The 19085-nt window shown below is 47.5% G+C and overlaps 1 protein-coding gene across 1 annotated transcript; it reads left to right on the top strand.

Moving 5' to 3' along the window:
* The first annotated feature begins 1185 nt into the window (after positions 1–1185).
* On the top strand, positions 1186–11921 carry capgb (capping actin protein, gelsolin like b). The gene is made up of 9 exons (XM_088910387.1): positions 1186–1581; positions 5315–5507; positions 5773–5927; positions 6361–6522; positions 6681–6830; positions 7509–7595; positions 8558–8690; positions 9641–9732; positions 10219–11921. Exons 2-9 carry the CDS (start codon positions 5315–5317, stop codon positions 10282–10284), a joined length of 1038 nt encoding a protein of 345 aa, XP_088766513.1. The 5' UTR covers positions 1186–1581; the 3' UTR covers positions 10285–11921.
* The last annotated feature ends 7164 nt before the right edge of the window (positions 11922–19085 follow it).

The following is a 19085-nucleotide window of genomic DNA, read 5'->3' as shown; positions in this document are numbered from 1 at the left end:
TCTGACCCCAAGCTTCTCTCCCTGCCTGTGTGTCTCAAGGAGAGTAAGTTGGGGTATATGAAAAGACAAATACCTAATACAAGCAATTGTATATGGCCAGTAAAGTGATCTGATCTTATCTAACAATATTGTTTGCCGTCTAGAAGATTTGAATGCTGTGTCCACACACACACATTTTTTTTTCATTAAGAACAGTTTCCATTTTTATACCTGTGGTTTATGTTTGTGCTCCCTGCCTGTAACACTGCATTTGTGTAGATTAAAAGTCATCAGCCAGTTGTTTGCCACGTCTTGCATTTGATCTAAAACAGAGGAAACAGAGGCGACAGAGTTAAAAATAAAAGGCTTAAGCGGTATATGGGACAGGACAGACCTCCTGGGCAATGAAAGCCAGGGATGACTAAGCCGTATTTTCTACACAGAGGTAGCAATTTGAATATGTGTTGTGAGGGAGCGCAGGCAGTGCACTGCCTAGTGAATTTAGCTGGAGAATTAAAGGCTATCAAAGTAGTTGACATTACATCACCATAACAAGCTCAGGGACTAAATATGCCCCATTGAACATATAATGATTAAAGTGATGGTTTCCTTAGAGCCCTGCAGTGGAGGGAGTGAGAAAGCAGTGTGGAACTGCAGGTGGGCGCACAAGGTCCAGTATGGCCTGTAGGCACTAGGTGATTCCAAGCGATTGAGGCTCCGTGTTTGTTTAACCATGCAGAGTCAGTGAGTGGGCTGAATTCAGTGGGGTGTGCGCTGCATGGCTTTAGGGTTTGGCTGTGTGCCCGAATCAAGGCTCTGTAATTACCTGCAATCTTGGACAGTGCTTGCGTAGCTCTGATTTACTGGAGTCTGGTCTCATGCTGTAATTAATCTCTCCCTCTGCTGTGCTGCGCAACTTTCAGGTCTGTGGCTTCTTGATCCTGTTAGTGCTGAATCTATCACAGATGTCCTTTAGAGCAAAGTGGAGGGTTCATTACACAACACCTGTGCACCTTGGCGTAAATATAGCTATCAGGAGCAACATGACCCGCATACCAGATCTTCCAGTATTGGTTTGAGCTTTCTCCCTTTGGTGCTCAGTGTTGTGTGACATGCACACCGCCTCAGGGTCAAAGCCATTTGTTTTGATACAGTTACAGATACAGGTGTTTCTGCTTGGCCTGGTTCCCCACCCCAGATCACACGCAGAAACACACACGGTCGCCTGCTTGCATTCCACCACCAACGTTTCTCCTCCTGGGCAGACTTCTTCCTGGAACCTGTCCTTCAGCCCATGAAAAGAACAGCAGGTCAGGCAAGCAGACTTGCCAGGCAGAACTGACCCAAAAGGGGCACCGGCCCGGCAGAGAGGAGACCGCAGAGAACGAGAAACAGAACTTAAAGGCAGGTTTTGCAATCGTCGCCTCTCTTGCTCTCCCACTGGCTCAGAGGCTGAAGGGGGCTGGGCTCCAGGGGTTTGTGAGTATGAATCGAGGCAGGAAACTTGTCTGAGAGAAGGTTCCCTCCTTCCCTGCCTGCCAGCTAGTCCGCTCGACACAGCCGGTCTGTCCCGTAGCTCCGCTGCACGCTGTAACTCGCAAGGTAAGACTCCAGGACCTCCTCTCTCCCTCCGTGTCTTTTTCTATGCGTCTCCGATTTTCTTCTCTGCCTCCGGACAGCTGCTTTTCTTCCTTGCTGCGTGCTCAGAAAGAAAAAAAAAAAGAGCAGAAAAGTTTCCTGAAAGATCTGCCCTCTTTCTGTCTCTCTCGCTCTCTTTTCGCTGCGCAGGTTAATTATTTCAGTCCCGTTTATCAGAGGTCGGTAGCTCATGCCTCACAAAGCACCCGGGGGTTCATTTTCATTTTCATCTGGGCTCCAGTTACCCAGAGCTGAGGCGCGGTGCGGTGAGCTGTAGTCATGAAGCAGAGCGGTGTTGGGGAGGGGGGGGAGAGGTTGGGTCATGATTCTGTGCAGGAAAATCTGCTGTTCAAGCAATGGAGCAGCCAAGGGGAAGGACTGCTGGTTCTTAGCAAGCTTTTGTTTTCCGAGGAGCTGTGAATGACTGCTCTGTGGAATTGACTTGGAAGTTGTTGTTTTTTTTTGGGGGGGGGGGAGGTTGATGGGAGTATTTGAGCCTAAGCTCTTGGAAAAAAAAACCTTGACTTGAAATTGCCTTTGGCAACGACATTTCGCTGTTACAGCGCTAACTCACACACCACAGAGCTGGGGACATCAAGCCCTGTGTTAAAGTGACATCCCTTGATCATTGTGCTGGCGGGGTTTGTATGACAGATCCTCAGAAAATTATGCTCAATCTTCAGCTCATGGCGGCCCTGATTTCCAATCTGCCTTCTTCATTACCTACCCTGCTCTGCCCTGCCTTTGTCTTTACATCGCCTGTAGGCATATAGGAGTGTCTCTAGAGCGTCTGTGGCAATACTTTACTTACAAAGCCTCCTTTTACTCACTTCAAATTATTTTTTTAAGCAACTGGATCTATTCAGGCATGTATCTGGGCTCTAAACTATGCAGTGCATTTACAAAATCGCTCTTAAAATAAAAACGCAAGCAAATTACAGCCACTTTCTCAAATGGGACGATTAAAGAAATCCATACGGTGTCCTGATGCAGGACACACCACTCTCCATACCACGGTAAGCTGTGCCATTGTCCTCTTGAGGCAAACGCTGATCTTTGTTTTAAAGCATGTCGTCCATCCTGCGCAGTCAGTCCCAGCCTCCTTTTCCTCAGCTTCCCAGGCCGGGCTGCTGTGAGTCATGCCGTCTCCAAGGAGACTCGCCTAATACATCAGCGTTCCTGCGCAAGGGCGTTGCCCAGATTCAAACCTCGGCTGTCCTCGCTGTTGGCCTTCTTGCGAAACTGTGGTGGAGGTGGGGAGGGGGAGGAGGGAGGAGATGGCTCCGTGAAGTTTTAAGGGGACTGGAAGAGGCAGCTCTAGTCCGGAGTCCTGCAGCTGCCCCATGCACAACTGGTAGGACTGCCCACTGAAGCGGCTACTGCCCGCACTGTTGTCGAGCGAGAGATTCTGTTAGACCACCTGTGAGCTGAAGTGATGCTGCACGTGGCTCTGCTGTGTGCCCCCCCCCCCCCCCCAACGATGGTCTAATGAGAGCGTGACACTGGTTTCATCCACCTAAGTCATTGTCACTAACAACCCTATAAATAAATCACAAGGCCCCAAACCACAAACCACTTCCATCATGTGACGGGAGACCTGCAGTCGTTAGTGTAGTGACACGCATCGTATCGCTGTTCCTCCTGGCCATTGTTTTCAGAAGGCCCTGGGGCCCTAGGCACTTTCACCCCGAAATGTGCAAAAAGAGGGGTAAACGCCAACTGACTGACGTCGATTGACATGATGCACTTTCAGCTATTCTCATGCTGAACCACGTGATTGATGGAGCGAGTCGAGCGACCATCACTCTCATACTTCTAGTTTCTAGAACAACCCGCTAGAGAGTGTGTGATTACTGACTTGCAGCATCTAGAGTCGATTGCAAGCCTGTTGTTTCAGCTCGTTTTTCGTTAGTCGCTAGTGTTTCCCTCCTTCGTAGGCCCTAAAAACTTCGTAGGCCCTAGGCACTGTGCCTGCTGTGCCTAATGGGAAATCCAGCACTGTCCTGAGCGGTTCAGCTCCTGTTGGTGATAGTCTTCTGCCAGCAGGCTCTCCTGCGTAGTCATTCATCTCTGGACCTGTTGTCGAGCTGTGTCCTTCATGTCTCCATTTCGCCCCCTTCCTGAGTGCACTAGTAAAAGAGAAGCCATGATGAACCAACTACTACCTGGCATGTAATGAGACCACATTTTGGGCCATCTCTGACATCCAATGTCCACACAATACACTATGTGTCGAAATGAATTATTGATGCTTATGGATTGACTCAATATTCTGCATGCATGTCTGTACACCTCTGGCTTGGGTACTGTGAATTATTCTGTATGCAATAATGAGGGATGGAGGATTGTATTCATGCACTGCTCCGGTGTGGGACCCTGCAAGAGATGACACTTTGTTCTCCGCCCTGATCTGTGGGTTTCGCACGGTAGAGGAAGGTACGAGCGATTCTCATCGCTGGCTCATGCGCGTCACGCTGGCAGTGCCTTGGCATGCGGATGCTGATGCCTGCAACGTGTGCACAGTGACCCAACGCGCCCAGAATATGTGAGGTTTTTGTTTCACTGTAGTTACGCCTTTGAACTGTTAGGGGGGAGGCATCCTGACCTCGAACCGTTGTTTATTATTGGGTTTGTTGCTGAGAAAACCAAGTGAAAGCCTGGTTATTCCACTGTGAAGAAAATGAGCTCGGCTCACACTGTGGCGAAGGGTGGTAACTCATGACACTACACCCTAATAGTATGGTACTGGTGCATTAACTGCATTAACTGGTGCAAACTTGCAGAAGAGGAAAATAAATGAACCTCTTGTCATGCTGGAGGCTGGGGTCTCGTGGTCTTCCATACACTCTCCTGGGTTCATCGCAGAACATGCTCTGAGACTCCGAGACACGCGCTCGCTAACTCTGCTCCATCTGTGGTTTTCATCTGATTGAGAAATGCTCTCATATCTGCGTCCGCGCCCGAGAAGGACACGTGCTTGATCTTGTGCTTCTGGAGTGAATCACACTATATATTACTCACTGTGCGGCTTGGAGAGCTTTTACTGCATTCTTAGACATTCATTCAGTCCATCGCTTTCTCTCTTTAACCAGCTGCTAGTGATGTAAATATCGTCAATTTCCCTATGGGATTAATAAAGTATTATCTATCTATCTATTTATTTATAAAGACATCCTGGTGTAGAACAGGTTGCCTTTCTAAATAGTCTCGCACATAAAATCTTAGATGAGCCCTTTCATCCACTCTTCTTAGAATATACTCTCCTAGCTTCTGGGAGGAGGTACCAGACCCCTGTATAAAGAATAAGAGAACATTTGCTTCATTATCACCTAAAAGCATTCAATTGGTGAGCAATGAAAAGATTATTTGCAGATAGGGATCTTATTATTATTGTGGTTGTTTTATACACTTTACCAGCTGATTATCTGTCTTTTGATCTTATGGTACGGGCTTGAGAGCTGATTGAGTGATGGTGTTACATGTTTTTATGTATCATGGTATAATACAGTTGTGTACTGTATTATTGTTGTACAGTATATGTATATAGTATATGTCAATGCATGAGTGTCCAATTTATTTGCACAAATTTATTAAACTTACTTTTAGTCAGTAAAGAGGTCTTCTAACAGTCCGGGTCTCCCCTGTCTGCATCCCTGCCCCTCTCTGTTCTCTGTCTCTCCCCATCGCTCTGGGACAGATGCTCCCTCTGAAAGCAGCCCCTGGCCAGTTCGGCCCCAGCGCCCGTGAGCCCGGCCTGCACGCCTGGCGCGTGGAGAAGCTGAAGGCGGTGCCCATCGCCGCCAAGGAGCTCGGCACCTTCTTCAACGGGGATGCCTACCTCGTTCTGAGCAACAAGCCCGAGGGCGAGAGCACTCTGCACATGTGGATCGGTGAGTGCGGCGCGTCTGGAATGGAGGAGTGCCAAAGCATTGTGGGAGACCGTTCCGAGCCAAGGACTTCAACCAGATGCTTCTTGAGCATCCCGTTTCACCGCATTGCTGGACAGCTTGTTCCACACCCCCACCACCCTTAGTGTAATAAAGCAACTCCCGATGTTACCCTGTCATCATCCCTTAAATGGACTTTGTGGGGGAAACTGGGGGCTTTGTGTGCACAAGGGAGGCACTGAATCCGTGTCTCTCCTCCCATTTCCAGGTGAGAAGTCCTCTCGGGATGAGCAGGTTGCCTGTGCCATGCTGGCCACACAGCTGGATGACTTCCTGAGCGGGGAGCCCATCCAGCACCGTGAGGTCCAGGGCTTTGAGTCCACGGATTTCATGCAGCTCTTTCCACGTGGGATCACCTACAAGGTGGGTGTCTGGGACCGGACATCGGACACGGGTCAGGGGCCAGCGGTCAGGAGTGAGGCAGGCCTGGCAGGGGAGCTGGAGTGTGCACAAGGGATCAGAAGACAAGAAAGGATACAGAACAAAAGAGACCATTCTGCCCATCTTGCACAGTAGCCAGTAGCCCATTGATCCTGATCTGCTTCCTGAAGGATCCTAGAAGATCAGCCTCTGCAGTTCATATAAGCAGGTTGTGTCAGATGTTTGCAGATCAGTGCCTCAGCGCCTCCTATCTTCTGTCCCTAGGAACAATACCTCACTGTCACCATAGCTCCAAAGCTCAGGTTAGAAACCAGTGTTGTTGGGACTTTGTAGAGGTCTGCAATTGGCTGTACAAGACTGTAGGAAGAGGAGGTGATGGGAATGTGCCGTATAGCCCTCTGTCTCTCTGTCCTAGGAAGGGGGAGTGGAGTCCGCTTTCCGGAAGACCCAGTCTACCTCAGCTCCGGTGCAACGGCTGTACCAGATCAAGGGCAAGAGGAACATCCGGGCCAGAGAGGTGGAGCTGAGCTGGGCCAGCTTTAACAAGGGGGACTGCTTCATACTGGACCTGGGAGAGGTGAGGGGGGGTGGGATAGTGAATTCCTGGGAGAGCTTTACTCTCAGGAACCAGGAACCCGGCTGGAGCTCAACAGAGAGGCTGAGTGAAAGAGAGGAAGAAGGGAGGGGAGAGACGAGATGAGACACGCTTTGCTTTCTCGCTCTGTCTGGTCTCAGGCCATCGTTTCATGGAGCGGCTCCCAGGCCAACATGTTCGAGAAGCAGAAGATGACGGAGATCGCGGCTCTCATCAGAGACAGCGAGAAGCACGGCAAAGCCAAGATCACCGCCGTCTGCGAGGGGGAGGAGCCTGCTGAGATGCTGCAGGTAACCCTGTCCAGAGCCCCAGGTGTGCTCACCCCCCTCCTGGCCCTAGGCCTGCTGGGATTGAGGGAACTGAAGCTCCCTACTGGGGCTGAACTGGAGTCACTGGTGACTGAGGCCAATGATTGAGTCATTTTAATCATTTATTGCCATTAATCTGCATCTGGACCAACTTATATAAATTACACAATAATAATAATAATAATCCACTACACTTATTTATTGAGTTTTTGTGGAAACCAAAACTGCTATACAGGTAATGGGGACTCCCCTCCACCACCACCAGTGTGAAGAGCCAGCTGGATGATGCAATGGCAGTCAAAGCCACACATCAGCTATCAGTGTGGAGGAGAACAGAGTGATGAAACCATTTTATAGGCTGTAAGATCACCTATATAGATTAGTGCATTAGTAATGCAATATGACAACTTATTTACACATCAAACATGTAATTATAAATCTAAAACATAACTAGTTACAATTCCTGTGCACCATGAGGAGCTCATATACCAGTACGTGCTCACGGGGAGTGGAAACTAGATCCCCATGTGGCTCAGCAATCCCAATAGTACAATTAGTTCAATTAGTCTTGCAGCACTAAGGGAACTGTGGCACACTCGCAAGCGATTGCTCCTGCCTGGCCTGGCCACTCAAGCCACTCCTCCACCATGTGATTGACAGGTGCTGGGGCCAATGCCGGCGCTGAAGGAGAGCACGCCCGAGGAGGACAGCCAGGCCGACGCCTCCAACACCGCCTCCTTGTACAAGGTGGGTGGGGCAGTATGTCCATGAATGTTATTGATTTGTATGTGAGTGTGCATAGGGCATGGCCATGCATCTAACATGGAAGAAAAATTATGAGAATGTTCAAACATGCATATACATATATACAGCATAACTCATATTGTTTGCATTGTTTGTATCATACTTTCAAATAATATTAATGTAATTGCACAACTATTAATAGGTTTATTCCAGGCTGAAAAGAGAAGAAAGAAAACACAACATTTCGGCCGTGAAGAAACATTGCGTTTTCTTTCTTCTCTTTTCGGCATGGATTAAACCCATTACTTGTTCCTTTGCAGCCTACGCATGCTGATGCAGCTGCCCACCCGAATCGCACAACTATTGCTTTACTACTGTGTCCCTCTTCTAGTCAGTTGAAAATGGTGTGAGCATTTCAGCAATAATGCCAAGATGCTGCCAAGAGGCAGTTTAAGCAGCGGGCCGGCAACATAAAATGCATTCCGAATAAAACAACGTTATTAAGTAAAGTATAAGGACACAACTGATGATTACAAAGATTGGTGGGCACAGAATAAAAGATAATTGGAATTTGAAAATTTTAAAAAGTCCCACAGCTTCCTCTCCAGCTCATATGTCTACGTCTTCATCAGTCAGTTGTGTTTGATAAGGTCTTGCTCAGAAAGTTTCCATTTCCTACACATCTGATAAGCTTGGCCTAATTGCTAAGAATTCAAATGAGTGCTGGATCTGTGAGCAGCCGGCTTCAAGCAAATAACTTAATAATATGATTGCTAAACACAGTTGTGTATACTTACTTCTGTAGTGCACTCTCATTGTGGTTTTCTTGCACAAAGACATCATCTCAAAGATCACCAGATGTATTATTTAAGCACAAAAAGAGCAGTGTATCACAGCAGGCATTTTGAAGTTGCATTGCCCACCTCTTGTGTGGATCCGTGTGAATCCATCGATGGTGTCCACAGGTCTCGGATGCGACGGGCACCATGAAGCTGACGAAGGTGTCGGAGAAGAGCCCCTTTGAGAAGGACCAGCTGCTCCGCGACGACTGCTTCATCCTGGACAACGGGGCCAACGGCAAGATCTTCATCTGGAAAGGTGAGGGGAGGAGGGGGGGAGTGGGCAACTCTCCAGCAATCCCATGAGCACCCCGGTGACTTTTGCTCTTGTTCAGGTTGAGGGCTGGGCTAGACAGGGATTGAGCAAGCAAGTGCTCCTACCAAATAGTGCCACCTGGGAATGAGTTAGAATAAGTTCTGAACAGTAATGATAATGCCAGCAGCCATATCACCCGACAATTCACAGCTGGTGGCCCACTGGAGCTCAGCAGGTGTGAGCCTGGCCAGTACCTGGATGGGAGACCTCCTGGGAAAGCTAAGGTTGCTGCTGGAAAAAGTTGTTAGTGGGGCCAGCAGGGGACGCTCACCCTGGTCTATGTGGGTCCTAATACCCCATTATAGCGACAGGGACACTATACTGTAAAAAGGCTCCGTTCCTTCGGATGAGACATAAAACTGAGGTCCTGACTCTCTGTGGTCACTAAAAATCCCAGGGTAACAAGTAGGGGTGTAACCCCGGCGTCCTGGCCAATTTCCCCATTGGCCCTTACCAATCATGGCCTAATAATAATCACCATCTCTGAACTGGCTTCATTACTCTGCTCTCCTCCCCACTGAGAGCTGGTGTGTGGGGAGAGTACTGGTGCACTATGGCTGCCGTCGCATCATCCAGGTGGGGCTGCACACTGGTGGCGGTGTGGAGTCCCCATTACCTGTAAAGCGCTCTGAGTGGAGCATCCAGAACAGTGCTATGAAGTGTAAGCAATTATTATTAAGCAATTAATGATGAATAATCCAGTGTGCTGTCGGAGGAAAGTAAGGAGATAGTCAGCTTTGCAGCAAGGTATTTGTGATGTCAAGGCTACCTGGCAGCCGTTGACCCAGATACTGAGCAGGGCGGCGGGGGGAATTAAGGCAGCCTGCCGTGCCCGGGCGGGGTCTGGCCTGCTCGGTGCCTGACTGCAGACACGGCCTGTTCTGTCCGCGCAGGGAGCGGCGCCAACGGCGAGGAGAAGAGAGCGGCGCTGAAGGTGGCCGATGACTTCATTGAGAAGATGAGCTACCCCAGGCTAAAAACACAGGTGCGTAGCAGCGGGAACGACACCAAAAGACCGCGCACAACGGCGCGCGCGCTTTGTCACGGCGGCTCGGGCCGGGGTGGGAATGCTGTCTTGGGCACTGACGCAGGATACGAGATGAGGTGCAGGAGGGCACAAAAAGCTTTTCCACAAGCGGAAATTCAGAGCAGACGAGTGCTAATCTACAGCTCCACGAGTCTTTACACTTACTTATAGGGTTTGTTGTAATAAAAGATGTACAGCCTTTATAGGCTTATAGGAATAGCTTCTAGTGTCTAGAACGCAGTCATTTTCTGGTAGCACTGAAGTGTTACACTGAAAAAAGGGTGGCGTTTAGCAGGATGAGACGGGACCTGATCTGTGGGCAGCTCACCTTTTCCAGAATTCTGGAATACTTGCTGTTTGGGGTAGTGGGTGGGTGGCAGAACGGAGAATGTACAGTTTTTTGGAGGTTTTCTTACCAGCCTGTGTGTGTATTGCTCTGCGCAGGTGGAGATCATCCCTCAGGGCAGAGAGACGGTCATCTTCAAGCAGTTCTTCAAGAGCTGGAATTAACGGCGGGGCATTTGGTGGGGGGGGCACTTTTGCAGGGATCGGGCAGGGCAGGACTGGGGGTACCCTCCATGTCCCCGGCTTTTTCATTGCAGCTGAGCTCTTCGTCATCGAGACCTAATGATCCCTTCAATTAGACCACTTTGATTCGATCTTTGAAAGTTTTATCTCCTAAATACACAATCAGAACTCGTGAGAGCTTCGGTGCTTTTGTCCACTGATGGCTGAAAGAACCAATCAAAACCTGAGGAAAGGAGAGGCTACCATGCACCGCTGCATGCAAAACATACCAAAGTTGGTGAAGGTCTTCTCATTTCTTTCACAAGACAGTGTGTTTTGTGTGACATAGCAAGCCTTCTCATTCATCAGGTTTACCTTACCGGGTGCCGATTCCTGATTTTTTAAAATAAGAATATGGAGCTTCCATCAGTAAGGAATGCTTTAATGATCCACAAATGTCTGAAATTTCAAACAGCAGCCACCCCTCCCTCCCCTCCAACACCATGCACCCATTAGTGCTTATTCCTGCAGTTGCAGGTTCTCTTTTTTTCAGCATGGAATAAACCTATTACTTGTTCATCTGTAAACGATTACAGTCGTTGTTGAAACAGATTTGCTGGTTTGGTGGGGGGGAGGTGTTAAGGACTGCCTGACAGAAAAGCAGTAATTCTGAAAATAAAGAGTAGGTGGAGCAGTTTTAACCAAAATTTAATGAAAGGGTTTCTACACATTTAAGAAAGGAACAGCTGATCTGCGATGAGAAATCCTAGGCACATGTCTGTGACTCCTGGGTACAGAATATGAGTCTTCCTGTAGCTTAACAGCCTCTCTGCCTCTGATCTGTCTGCTACTACCATGTTGGAGTGTGAAAACGAACACAGTCACTATGGAGTGTTACTGTGGCTTCCCCCCTGCCAGGATTTTAAAATGTAAGCATAGACTCAAGAGACAGAAGAAATGGCGTCTATGTACTTGCAGTAATGTGCCTGCAGATTGTCAACCAAGCCGTTATGATAAAAATCATTCTGTATTAGCATAAGACGGTAGTTACAGGAGTGTCAGGAAAATAAAAAAGAATTGTATCTCACGTGCCTTGGAACCATTTACTGGGGTGAATTGTGGTTTAATGTTTGTTGCTCTAGATAATCAGCTCAAACTCGTGTCCCAGAGGATGTTGTGTTTTCCGGGCTTTTTCCCAGCCTGCGCTGTCAGTTAAACAAGCAACTTAATTATTTTCTAAATGAGATAACAGGACCTGTCTTCCGGGTGTTTTGCTACTGATCACACAAGGCAGTCACCTTCCTTAAGGTATGGTTAGCTGTAAATCTCCTTGGGGCCGGGTTAATAGTGTTGCAATTATGCAGCTAAATAAATAATTAGACCAATTATGTAACTGAGAACACGGGGTGGAACACAACCCGGGAGACACCAGATCCCTCAGGAAGTGAGCTGGAGGTCGGCAAGTAGAGGAGGAAAACGAGAGGAGAAAAACATGGGACAGAAATTCCAAACAACCACGTCAGTTTGCCGGGAGACGGCGTTTCTGGTTTTGTATTTTTTTAATTGGAATATGTGGCTTTTATGACTAGTGGATTATACAAATGTTCTGTACAAACTGAATAAAACATGTTGGGATTCAATAGCGTTTTATTCTTTTTTGAAAAAAAAGGAAATAAAAGGCGACGTACTGTATACAAAAACTGGCACTTCACCAAATAATCCGACACACTGTGAAGATATTTTTTGCCCACGCAGTGTTCAGCATAGATTCCGCAGCCACACCGCTGATGCCAGACTGTTTATGTTTTCATTTTTAACTCAAAATAGAAGATATATAAATAATTTAAAGATGATCTTATGCTTAAAGGTACGTTGCTATCCATACTAGATGTACTGATGTCTCTCTCCTCTCACACCTGACTGGACTGTAGACACTGCTAGAGCCACTGCTGTCCCTCTCCTCTCACACTCACCCTGAATTCACCAGCACACACACACACAGTCACACCTGACTGTACTGTAGACACAGCTAGAGCCACTGCTGTCCCTCTCCTCTCACCCTCACCCTGAATTCACCAGCACACACACACACTGTCACACCTGACTGTACTGTAGACACTGCTAGAGCCACTGCTGTCCCTCTCCTCTCACACTCACCCTGAATTCACCAGCACACACACACACTGTCACACCTGACTGTACTGTAGACACTGCTAGAGCCACTGCTGTCCCTCTCCTCTCACACTCCCCCTGAATTCACCAGCACACACACTGTCACACCTGACTGTACTGTAGACACTGCTTGAGCCACTGCTGTCCCTCTCCTCTCACACTCTCCCTGAATTCACCAGCAGACACACACACACTGTCACACCTGACTGTACTGTAGACACTGCTAGAGCCACTGCTCGCCCTCTTTTCTCACATTCATCATGCATATCTGAGTTCACATACTAGTGTTTTTCTCTAGTTCGCCAATAAAATGTCCATTTGAAATCTGCATAAGCACAGGATGCCAACAAAGTGAACTTGTTTTTTGGGACAGCTGTGTGACATTCAGGGATTGCTCCATACACAACAACTAACCAAAGGCTCAAAAGCACAAGGGGGAAGTTGTGGCCTATCAGCCACATAGGGGTCACAAGGCTTATGAGGAAGTGCATTGAGGACTGAAAACAGAAAGCACTTCTCTACAGAAGGGCTGGCTGGTTTCTGAAACGAAGTACCCAGTCATGCTGTTGCATCCAGTTCCCTGGATTCCTTCAATAAAAAGATCCTTAGATCAATAAGCTACTAATAACCAAAATGATCTGACTGTGTAACCTAACGTTCTGATGGTGTGCAAAAATGACTTTTCGAGGACAGCACTTGCGAAGGATCAGCACTAGGTGGCGCCACATTGCCACGGTTTGCTTGCAGCTCTTTTTGCTCAAGTTCCTGTCATGGTCTCCAAACAGATGCTTCAGCTGTGCAGGACCAGCGCGGCTCTTGCTCTGTCCACTAGTGCTAAGAGCAGAAAACCGGAGGATCTCTGACTGAAGGGGCCGAAGTCAGACAATCAGTCCGGTTCCGGCTGAGCGGGAACGCAGGCGGGTCTGGCTTTAAACTTTATCCTTCTCCCTCAATTTTGTATCAGAGAGTCACCTTCCCCGAGCTCTTTCAAATCAAGACCCAGACCCTTATTCTTTCGAAGGGCTATTTAACTGGTTCAGTGTGCACTCTGCTCCTACTGTATTCCGCCCCCCCAATCAACTGTCTCCTCTCATTGTATTTTTTTGTTTTATTGTCGTTATTGTAAAGTTCATTCTTAAGAAATTAAGTGATCGAGAGCTCAACCGGGACAAAAAAAACCCCGAAGAGTTTTTTTGATGGGTGTTAAAACGCTGGGCGTGTCTCGGTGCTGTACCAGCCCTCCTGATAAAGAGGCGTCGCGGCCAGTCTCCTCAGTGCCAGCCAACACGCCGGTCCTTCCCCCGTCCCAGGTGACAACTCGAGGCAGGGGATCAGTAGAAACACTACATGAAGACATTTTTATTTTTTTTATATCTGACAGTTTAATATAGACTGAAGACGGTTTTTTTTTGCATTTTAATGAGTTTCCGTTAGGTTCGCTTATTTTGGAGTATTCTTCTTAAAATGGTTCTTTCGCGGGTGATCACGTGTCCAAACCAGCTTCTGTCTGCCATCTACTGTACAGTATATGGTGCCGTCTGAAACCATGCAGGTCACCAGAAAAATGTCTTCATAATTAGCATTGATTCGGACTTTCAAACATTTTGTCCTAAAGCGGTGATTCTCCTTGGTCACGGGCATTCTTGCATCTGTTGTTTTTTTGTTTCACCTGGGTCCTTAATCACCTAGGCTCGGATCATGATTTCACAAATATCCTGGCGCTATTTACCACAAACTCCATACACAGAACCTCGTGCAATCTCTCCCCTGCTTGAAAATCATTTGCGGTCTCATTTCTGACTGAGGTGTTAGTGGGGCCAGCAGGTGGCGCTCACCCTGCGGTCTATGTGGGTCCTAATGCCCCAGTATAGTGATGGGGACACTATACTGTAAAAAGGCGCCGTCCTTCGGATGAGATGTAAAACCGAGGTCCTCACTCTCTGTGGTCATTAAGAATCCCAGGGCGTTTCTCGAAAAGAGTAGGGGTGTAACCCTGGCATCCTGGCCAAATTCCCCCTGGCCCTTACCAGTCATGGCCTCCTAATAATCCCCATCTCTGAACTGGCCTCATCACTCTGCTCTCCTCCCCACTGAGAGCTGGTGTGTGGGGAGAGTACTGGTGCACTGTGGCTGCCGTCGCATCAGCCAGGTGGGGCTGCACACTGGTGGTGGTGGAGGGGATCCATGATGTCCCGGAAATCTCCCCCCCCGCTCCCAACTCTTTCTGTGTGCGACACCCCCGGTCCGAAAAATCATCAGCGAATTATTTAATTACATAATATGACCTTGAACCATCTGAGAATCTGCTTAAATCAGCTAAACAAGCCGCATCTCTGTACAACTTAAGTTTGCAAAGAAAGCGAGATTATTCAACTGGACTGGCGAGTTGTAGTGTATTGCATATATATTATAGTATCGATCAGCGAATTATTTGATTATATAGCTGCGATTCCCCCCGGTCCGCACCCCTTCCCTGAAATAAGCTTTTCAAAGTCGGGAAGTCTGAGTATATAGGATGGGGGCATGCGTTCAGATCTACAAATGTATTAGCTGGCCAAAATAAATGTGGCAGGATGAAAAAGTCAGAAGGAAGGGAATGAAGCCGAAAGAGTTGTTCTTCCGTCAATGTAACGTCTTTAGATACGAAGAAACGCGTTGTTTTTTTGAAGAGGGCTTTACGAGGAAGTAGGTTCCGGAGAATGTAAGGCAGTAGGTGAGATACGGAAAATCCAGCCCACCTTGGCGTCACTTCGAGGAACGCAGCAGGAGGCCGGCAGGTCAAACTCGACTGCAGGTTAATAGCGTACGACGCCGCTCCCGTTTCGGGAGCGGCGTCGTACGCTATTAACCTGCAGGGAATCGGGCGTGCTGACTAGGGATTTAAGAACTGACTCACTCCTGAGAGACGGGCGTTATTTATTGATTATTAAAGCCTCTGAGTCTTCCCCCAGTGTTGCTGATGAGTCTGAAGTTTCAGTTAACAAGGAAGCTTATCAGGACGCACCGGGTTTTATCTCCCCGTTTGGGGGAAACACCTCACTATCGCAATGACGAGGGCAAGTGAAAACGGGCTTCACAGGGGCGTGGGACGGACATGAATTGCCCGGTTGCCTTGACGACAACCCCTTCGACAGGCAACCTATTAATCAGCGTTGCACGCTTAGTGCGGGGAGGGAGGTAACCCGGCGGAGACGTGCTGTAGCTATGGCTACTGCTGGGGACTGTTCTGGAAACTCTCTAGTGTTCGCCCGATTCGGGGTTGCTACCTGGTCCGGTAAATCCGTTTCAAGCGCCCTGGAGGGGAGTTGCCCTTAAACCTAATGCAAAGAACATGGTAAATGTACCCTCTTCCGGTCCGTTTATTTAGATGAAACGATCATGAATGATTTAATGATTCTGTTCAGTCAGGGTCCAATGGGTGAGGCCTTTTCATTACTTATCCCAATTATAGCTGTCTAGCAACATTTAAACCAAGTTTAAAGAGAGCACAAAGCACTAATCCTTAACTTTCTATGAGCATATTCAAAAAGCTATATAAATATATGTTTTCAGTTCTAAAAATTTGGTTGTTAGGTGGCTCTTAGTTATTAAGAGGCTACTGAACAAGTTATATATTTTTTCAGTTACCCAGATTGTAAATTGGATCTGGGTGTCAATAATCGTTTGATCACTGATGCAAGTCTGTATCATCTCTGGACACTCTTTCAGCAGGAAGGCCACAGGAAGTTTTCTGGGACAGCTCCTCCTTGCATCAAGACTTCTTGACTTCTGCGCTGCCAGATGTCCGGGAGACATTTAGAAGTTGAGCTCTGTTCTGAAGCCTAACCAATATGTGCATTGCCAGCATCTATATCACCCTGCCACTCATAGCTGTTGTGATAGTCGCGGTTCCGCGCGGGGTCGTGCCCCCCGCCGCCTGTTCCGTCCCCCACACCTGGGGCGTGAACCTGGGCCTCCGGCTTAACGCAACAGGGCACCAACCGTGTGAGCTAAAGGAGACCTCTCTCAGCCTAGGCAGCTGAGGTCCCTGCTACGCGTAGTGAGGGTACTGACGTCACCACACTAGCTCCGCTACACCGTCAGCCTGGCGTCCTGGCCAAGTTCCCCCTGGCCCTTACCAGTCATGGCCTCCTAATAATCCCCATCTCTGAACTGGCTTCATCACTCTGCTCTCCTCCCCACTGAGAGCTGGTGTGTGGGAAGCGTACTGGTGCACTGTGGCTGCCGTCGCATCAGCCAGGTGGGGCTGCACACTGGTGGTGGTGGAGGGGATCCATGATGTCCCGGAAATCTCCCCCCGCTCCCAACTCTTTCTGTGTGCGACACCCCCGGTCCGAAAAATCATCAGCAAATTATTTAATTACATAATATGACCTTGAACCATCTGAGAATCTGCTTAAATCGGCTAAACAAGCCGCATCTCTGTACAACTTAAGTTTGCAAAGAAAGCGAGATTTTTCAGCTGGACTGGTGAGTTATAGTGTATTGCATATATATTATAGTATCGATCAGCGAATTATTTGATTATATAGCTGCGATTCCCCCCGGTCCGCACCCCCTCCCTGAAATAAGCTTTTCAAAGTCGGGATGTCTGAGTATATAGGATGGGGGCATGCGTTCAGATCTACAAATGTATTAGCTGGCCAAAATAAATGTGGCAGGATGAAAAAGTCAGAAGGAAGGGAATGAAGCCGAAAGAGTTGTTCTTCCGTCAATGTAACGTCTTTAGATACGAAGAAACGCGTTGTTTTTTTGAAGAGGGCTTTACGAGGAAGTAGGTTCCGGAGAATGTAAGGCAGTAGGAGGTGAGATACGGAATATCTCAATATGTTCAGTTCCTAAGCATTTGCTTAATTGCTGGGCAGCATATGTCATTGTCACATGTCATGTCAGTTATTGCTACCGAATGGATCATATTGATTTTTTTCCCTGTTACCTTTAGTGTAGTGTTATTGCAGTAAAAGGCACAGTGGCTGTGCCAGCTGGATGACTTTCATCCAGTCACTGGTACTGCCAGGAAATTATTCTCAAACACATTTCCCCTCAACCATCTCCCCCGTTATCTGTGTCCGTGCCAGCATGCGTGAGCACAGAGCAATAAATAAGAGAGGGCACAAAGTCCAGGTCTTATATATCACTTCAGGACTGAAGAAGACAGCCCCACTCTCTGCCTGCCTCCTCAGAGAGCACCTGCACCCTGGCGACTCTGCTCACCAGACTGTAAGCAGCTTCACAGTTCTGCAACTTTTTTGCTGTTGCTGTTAAATATTTGTCATTTCCTGATCTCTTAATGACAGGCCTGCCTTCGTGGCATTTCTAGATAAATTGTAAAGGCTTTTATATGTTCTGTGGGTGGAAGTGTCAGATTCTCCAGGTTCATGTTTTCTTTGTTCTGTGTGTGCTGGTACTAAGAACTACATGCAAGGGATTTTAGATTAATTGGGTCTGATTGGTTACTTTTATAATGTCTATTCTGCATCTGTTTGGGTCAAATAAGCAAAGAGGAGTGCTAAAGCAATCCCTTCTGCATGTTTTTAGACACCGGAATGTTGCTTTTGAACGAAGTCCTTCGATTTCCTTAATTGCGAATACCGACATCAAGGACTGTGTGAATGAAATAGTCCCCATTTGTGTGATTAAGCTACTGACAGACAGATGTGCCTCAGTTCACTGTGATATGCTGGTTAAACTGGATGAAATAAGATCATTCTACAAATGAATGATAGTAAATGAGATTAAGCAAGGATTTGACACAGCTGAGTACTATTCCCCAGTTACTTTCTGTAAGACTGATGTGTGGAAATACCTACACCTTCACTTTGTTGAAGATCTAAAAAGGACAAACTGAATTGCTTGTCATCCAATAACAATAACATGTTTGAACAGGATCGGCATGGTTTGCTTTCGTGCTTAAAACATTGAAAGGCAGCTGTTTTGCCCAAACAGTGCAGTGTTTCTCTCAAGGAGGGTAGTGACCTCAAAATGACTTCCAGATTTTTCCTTTTGAAGTAAACTGTGGTTTTGTACAGAAAAGTGCAAGTTCGTAAATTTCCGTAAGATGAAAACCTCATGATATATAGATTATATGTACACCCTACATATAAAATAATTGTTTTTTATAGGGGTTATATGATGTTCAATAGACTTTTCTATGCACATTACATATACACTTACTGGAAATCATGGAACTGTAGACTGTAGGTATGGAAATCATGGAACTGTAGACTGGTATGCTACTCTTTTATATAATCCTTCTGCTATCTGTACTCTACCTTTATGACAAATGAAACGGAACTCTTACTCATGGAAATTGCTTTTAAAACTCAGTCCAGGAGGCACTTCCTTACACAAAGGGTTGCGGGAGTCTGGAACAAGCTGCCCAGCCATGTTAAGTTGATACTCGGGCTTTCATTTTTAAGAATTAGCTGGATGGGAGAGATTCTTGGATCATTTAACTACTGGAAGTCAACCCAACAAGCTAGCTGGGCCAAAAGGTGCCTCCTGTTTGTGATAAACACACAAGGGCAAACTCCTTGCTCATCATCAGCTGGATTCCACCTCCCCTGCGTACAGGTGTTGCTTGCACTGATGATATGTTCGCCCTTTTCAGAAGGACTTCCGGAGACCAGAGC

The sequence above is a fragment of the Atractosteus spatula genome, chromosome 3, assembly GCF_055471065.1.
Source record: "Atractosteus spatula isolate fAtrSpa1 chromosome 3, fAtrSpa1.hap1, whole genome shotgun sequence".
Lineage (NCBI taxonomy): Eukaryota > Metazoa > Chordata > Actinopteri > Semionotiformes > Lepisosteidae > Atractosteus > Atractosteus spatula.
The sequence above is the reverse complement of the archived record's forward strand: the minus strand, read 5'-3'. Positions and strand labels throughout refer to the sequence as shown.

Coding starts and splice junctions, on each gene's coding strand:
- capgb (XM_088910387.1), top strand. CDS start 5,315: ATGCTCCCTCTGAAAGCAGCCCCTGGCCAGTTCGGCCCCAGCGCCCGT. Junction 5,508..5,772: donor CACTCTGCACATGTGGATCG/GTGAGTGCGGCG, acceptor TCCCATTTCCAG/GTGAGAAGTCCTCTCGGGAT. Junction 5,928..6,360: donor CACGTGGGATCACCTACAAG/GTGGGTGTCTGG, acceptor TCTCTGTCCTAG/GAAGGGGGAGTGGAGTCCGC.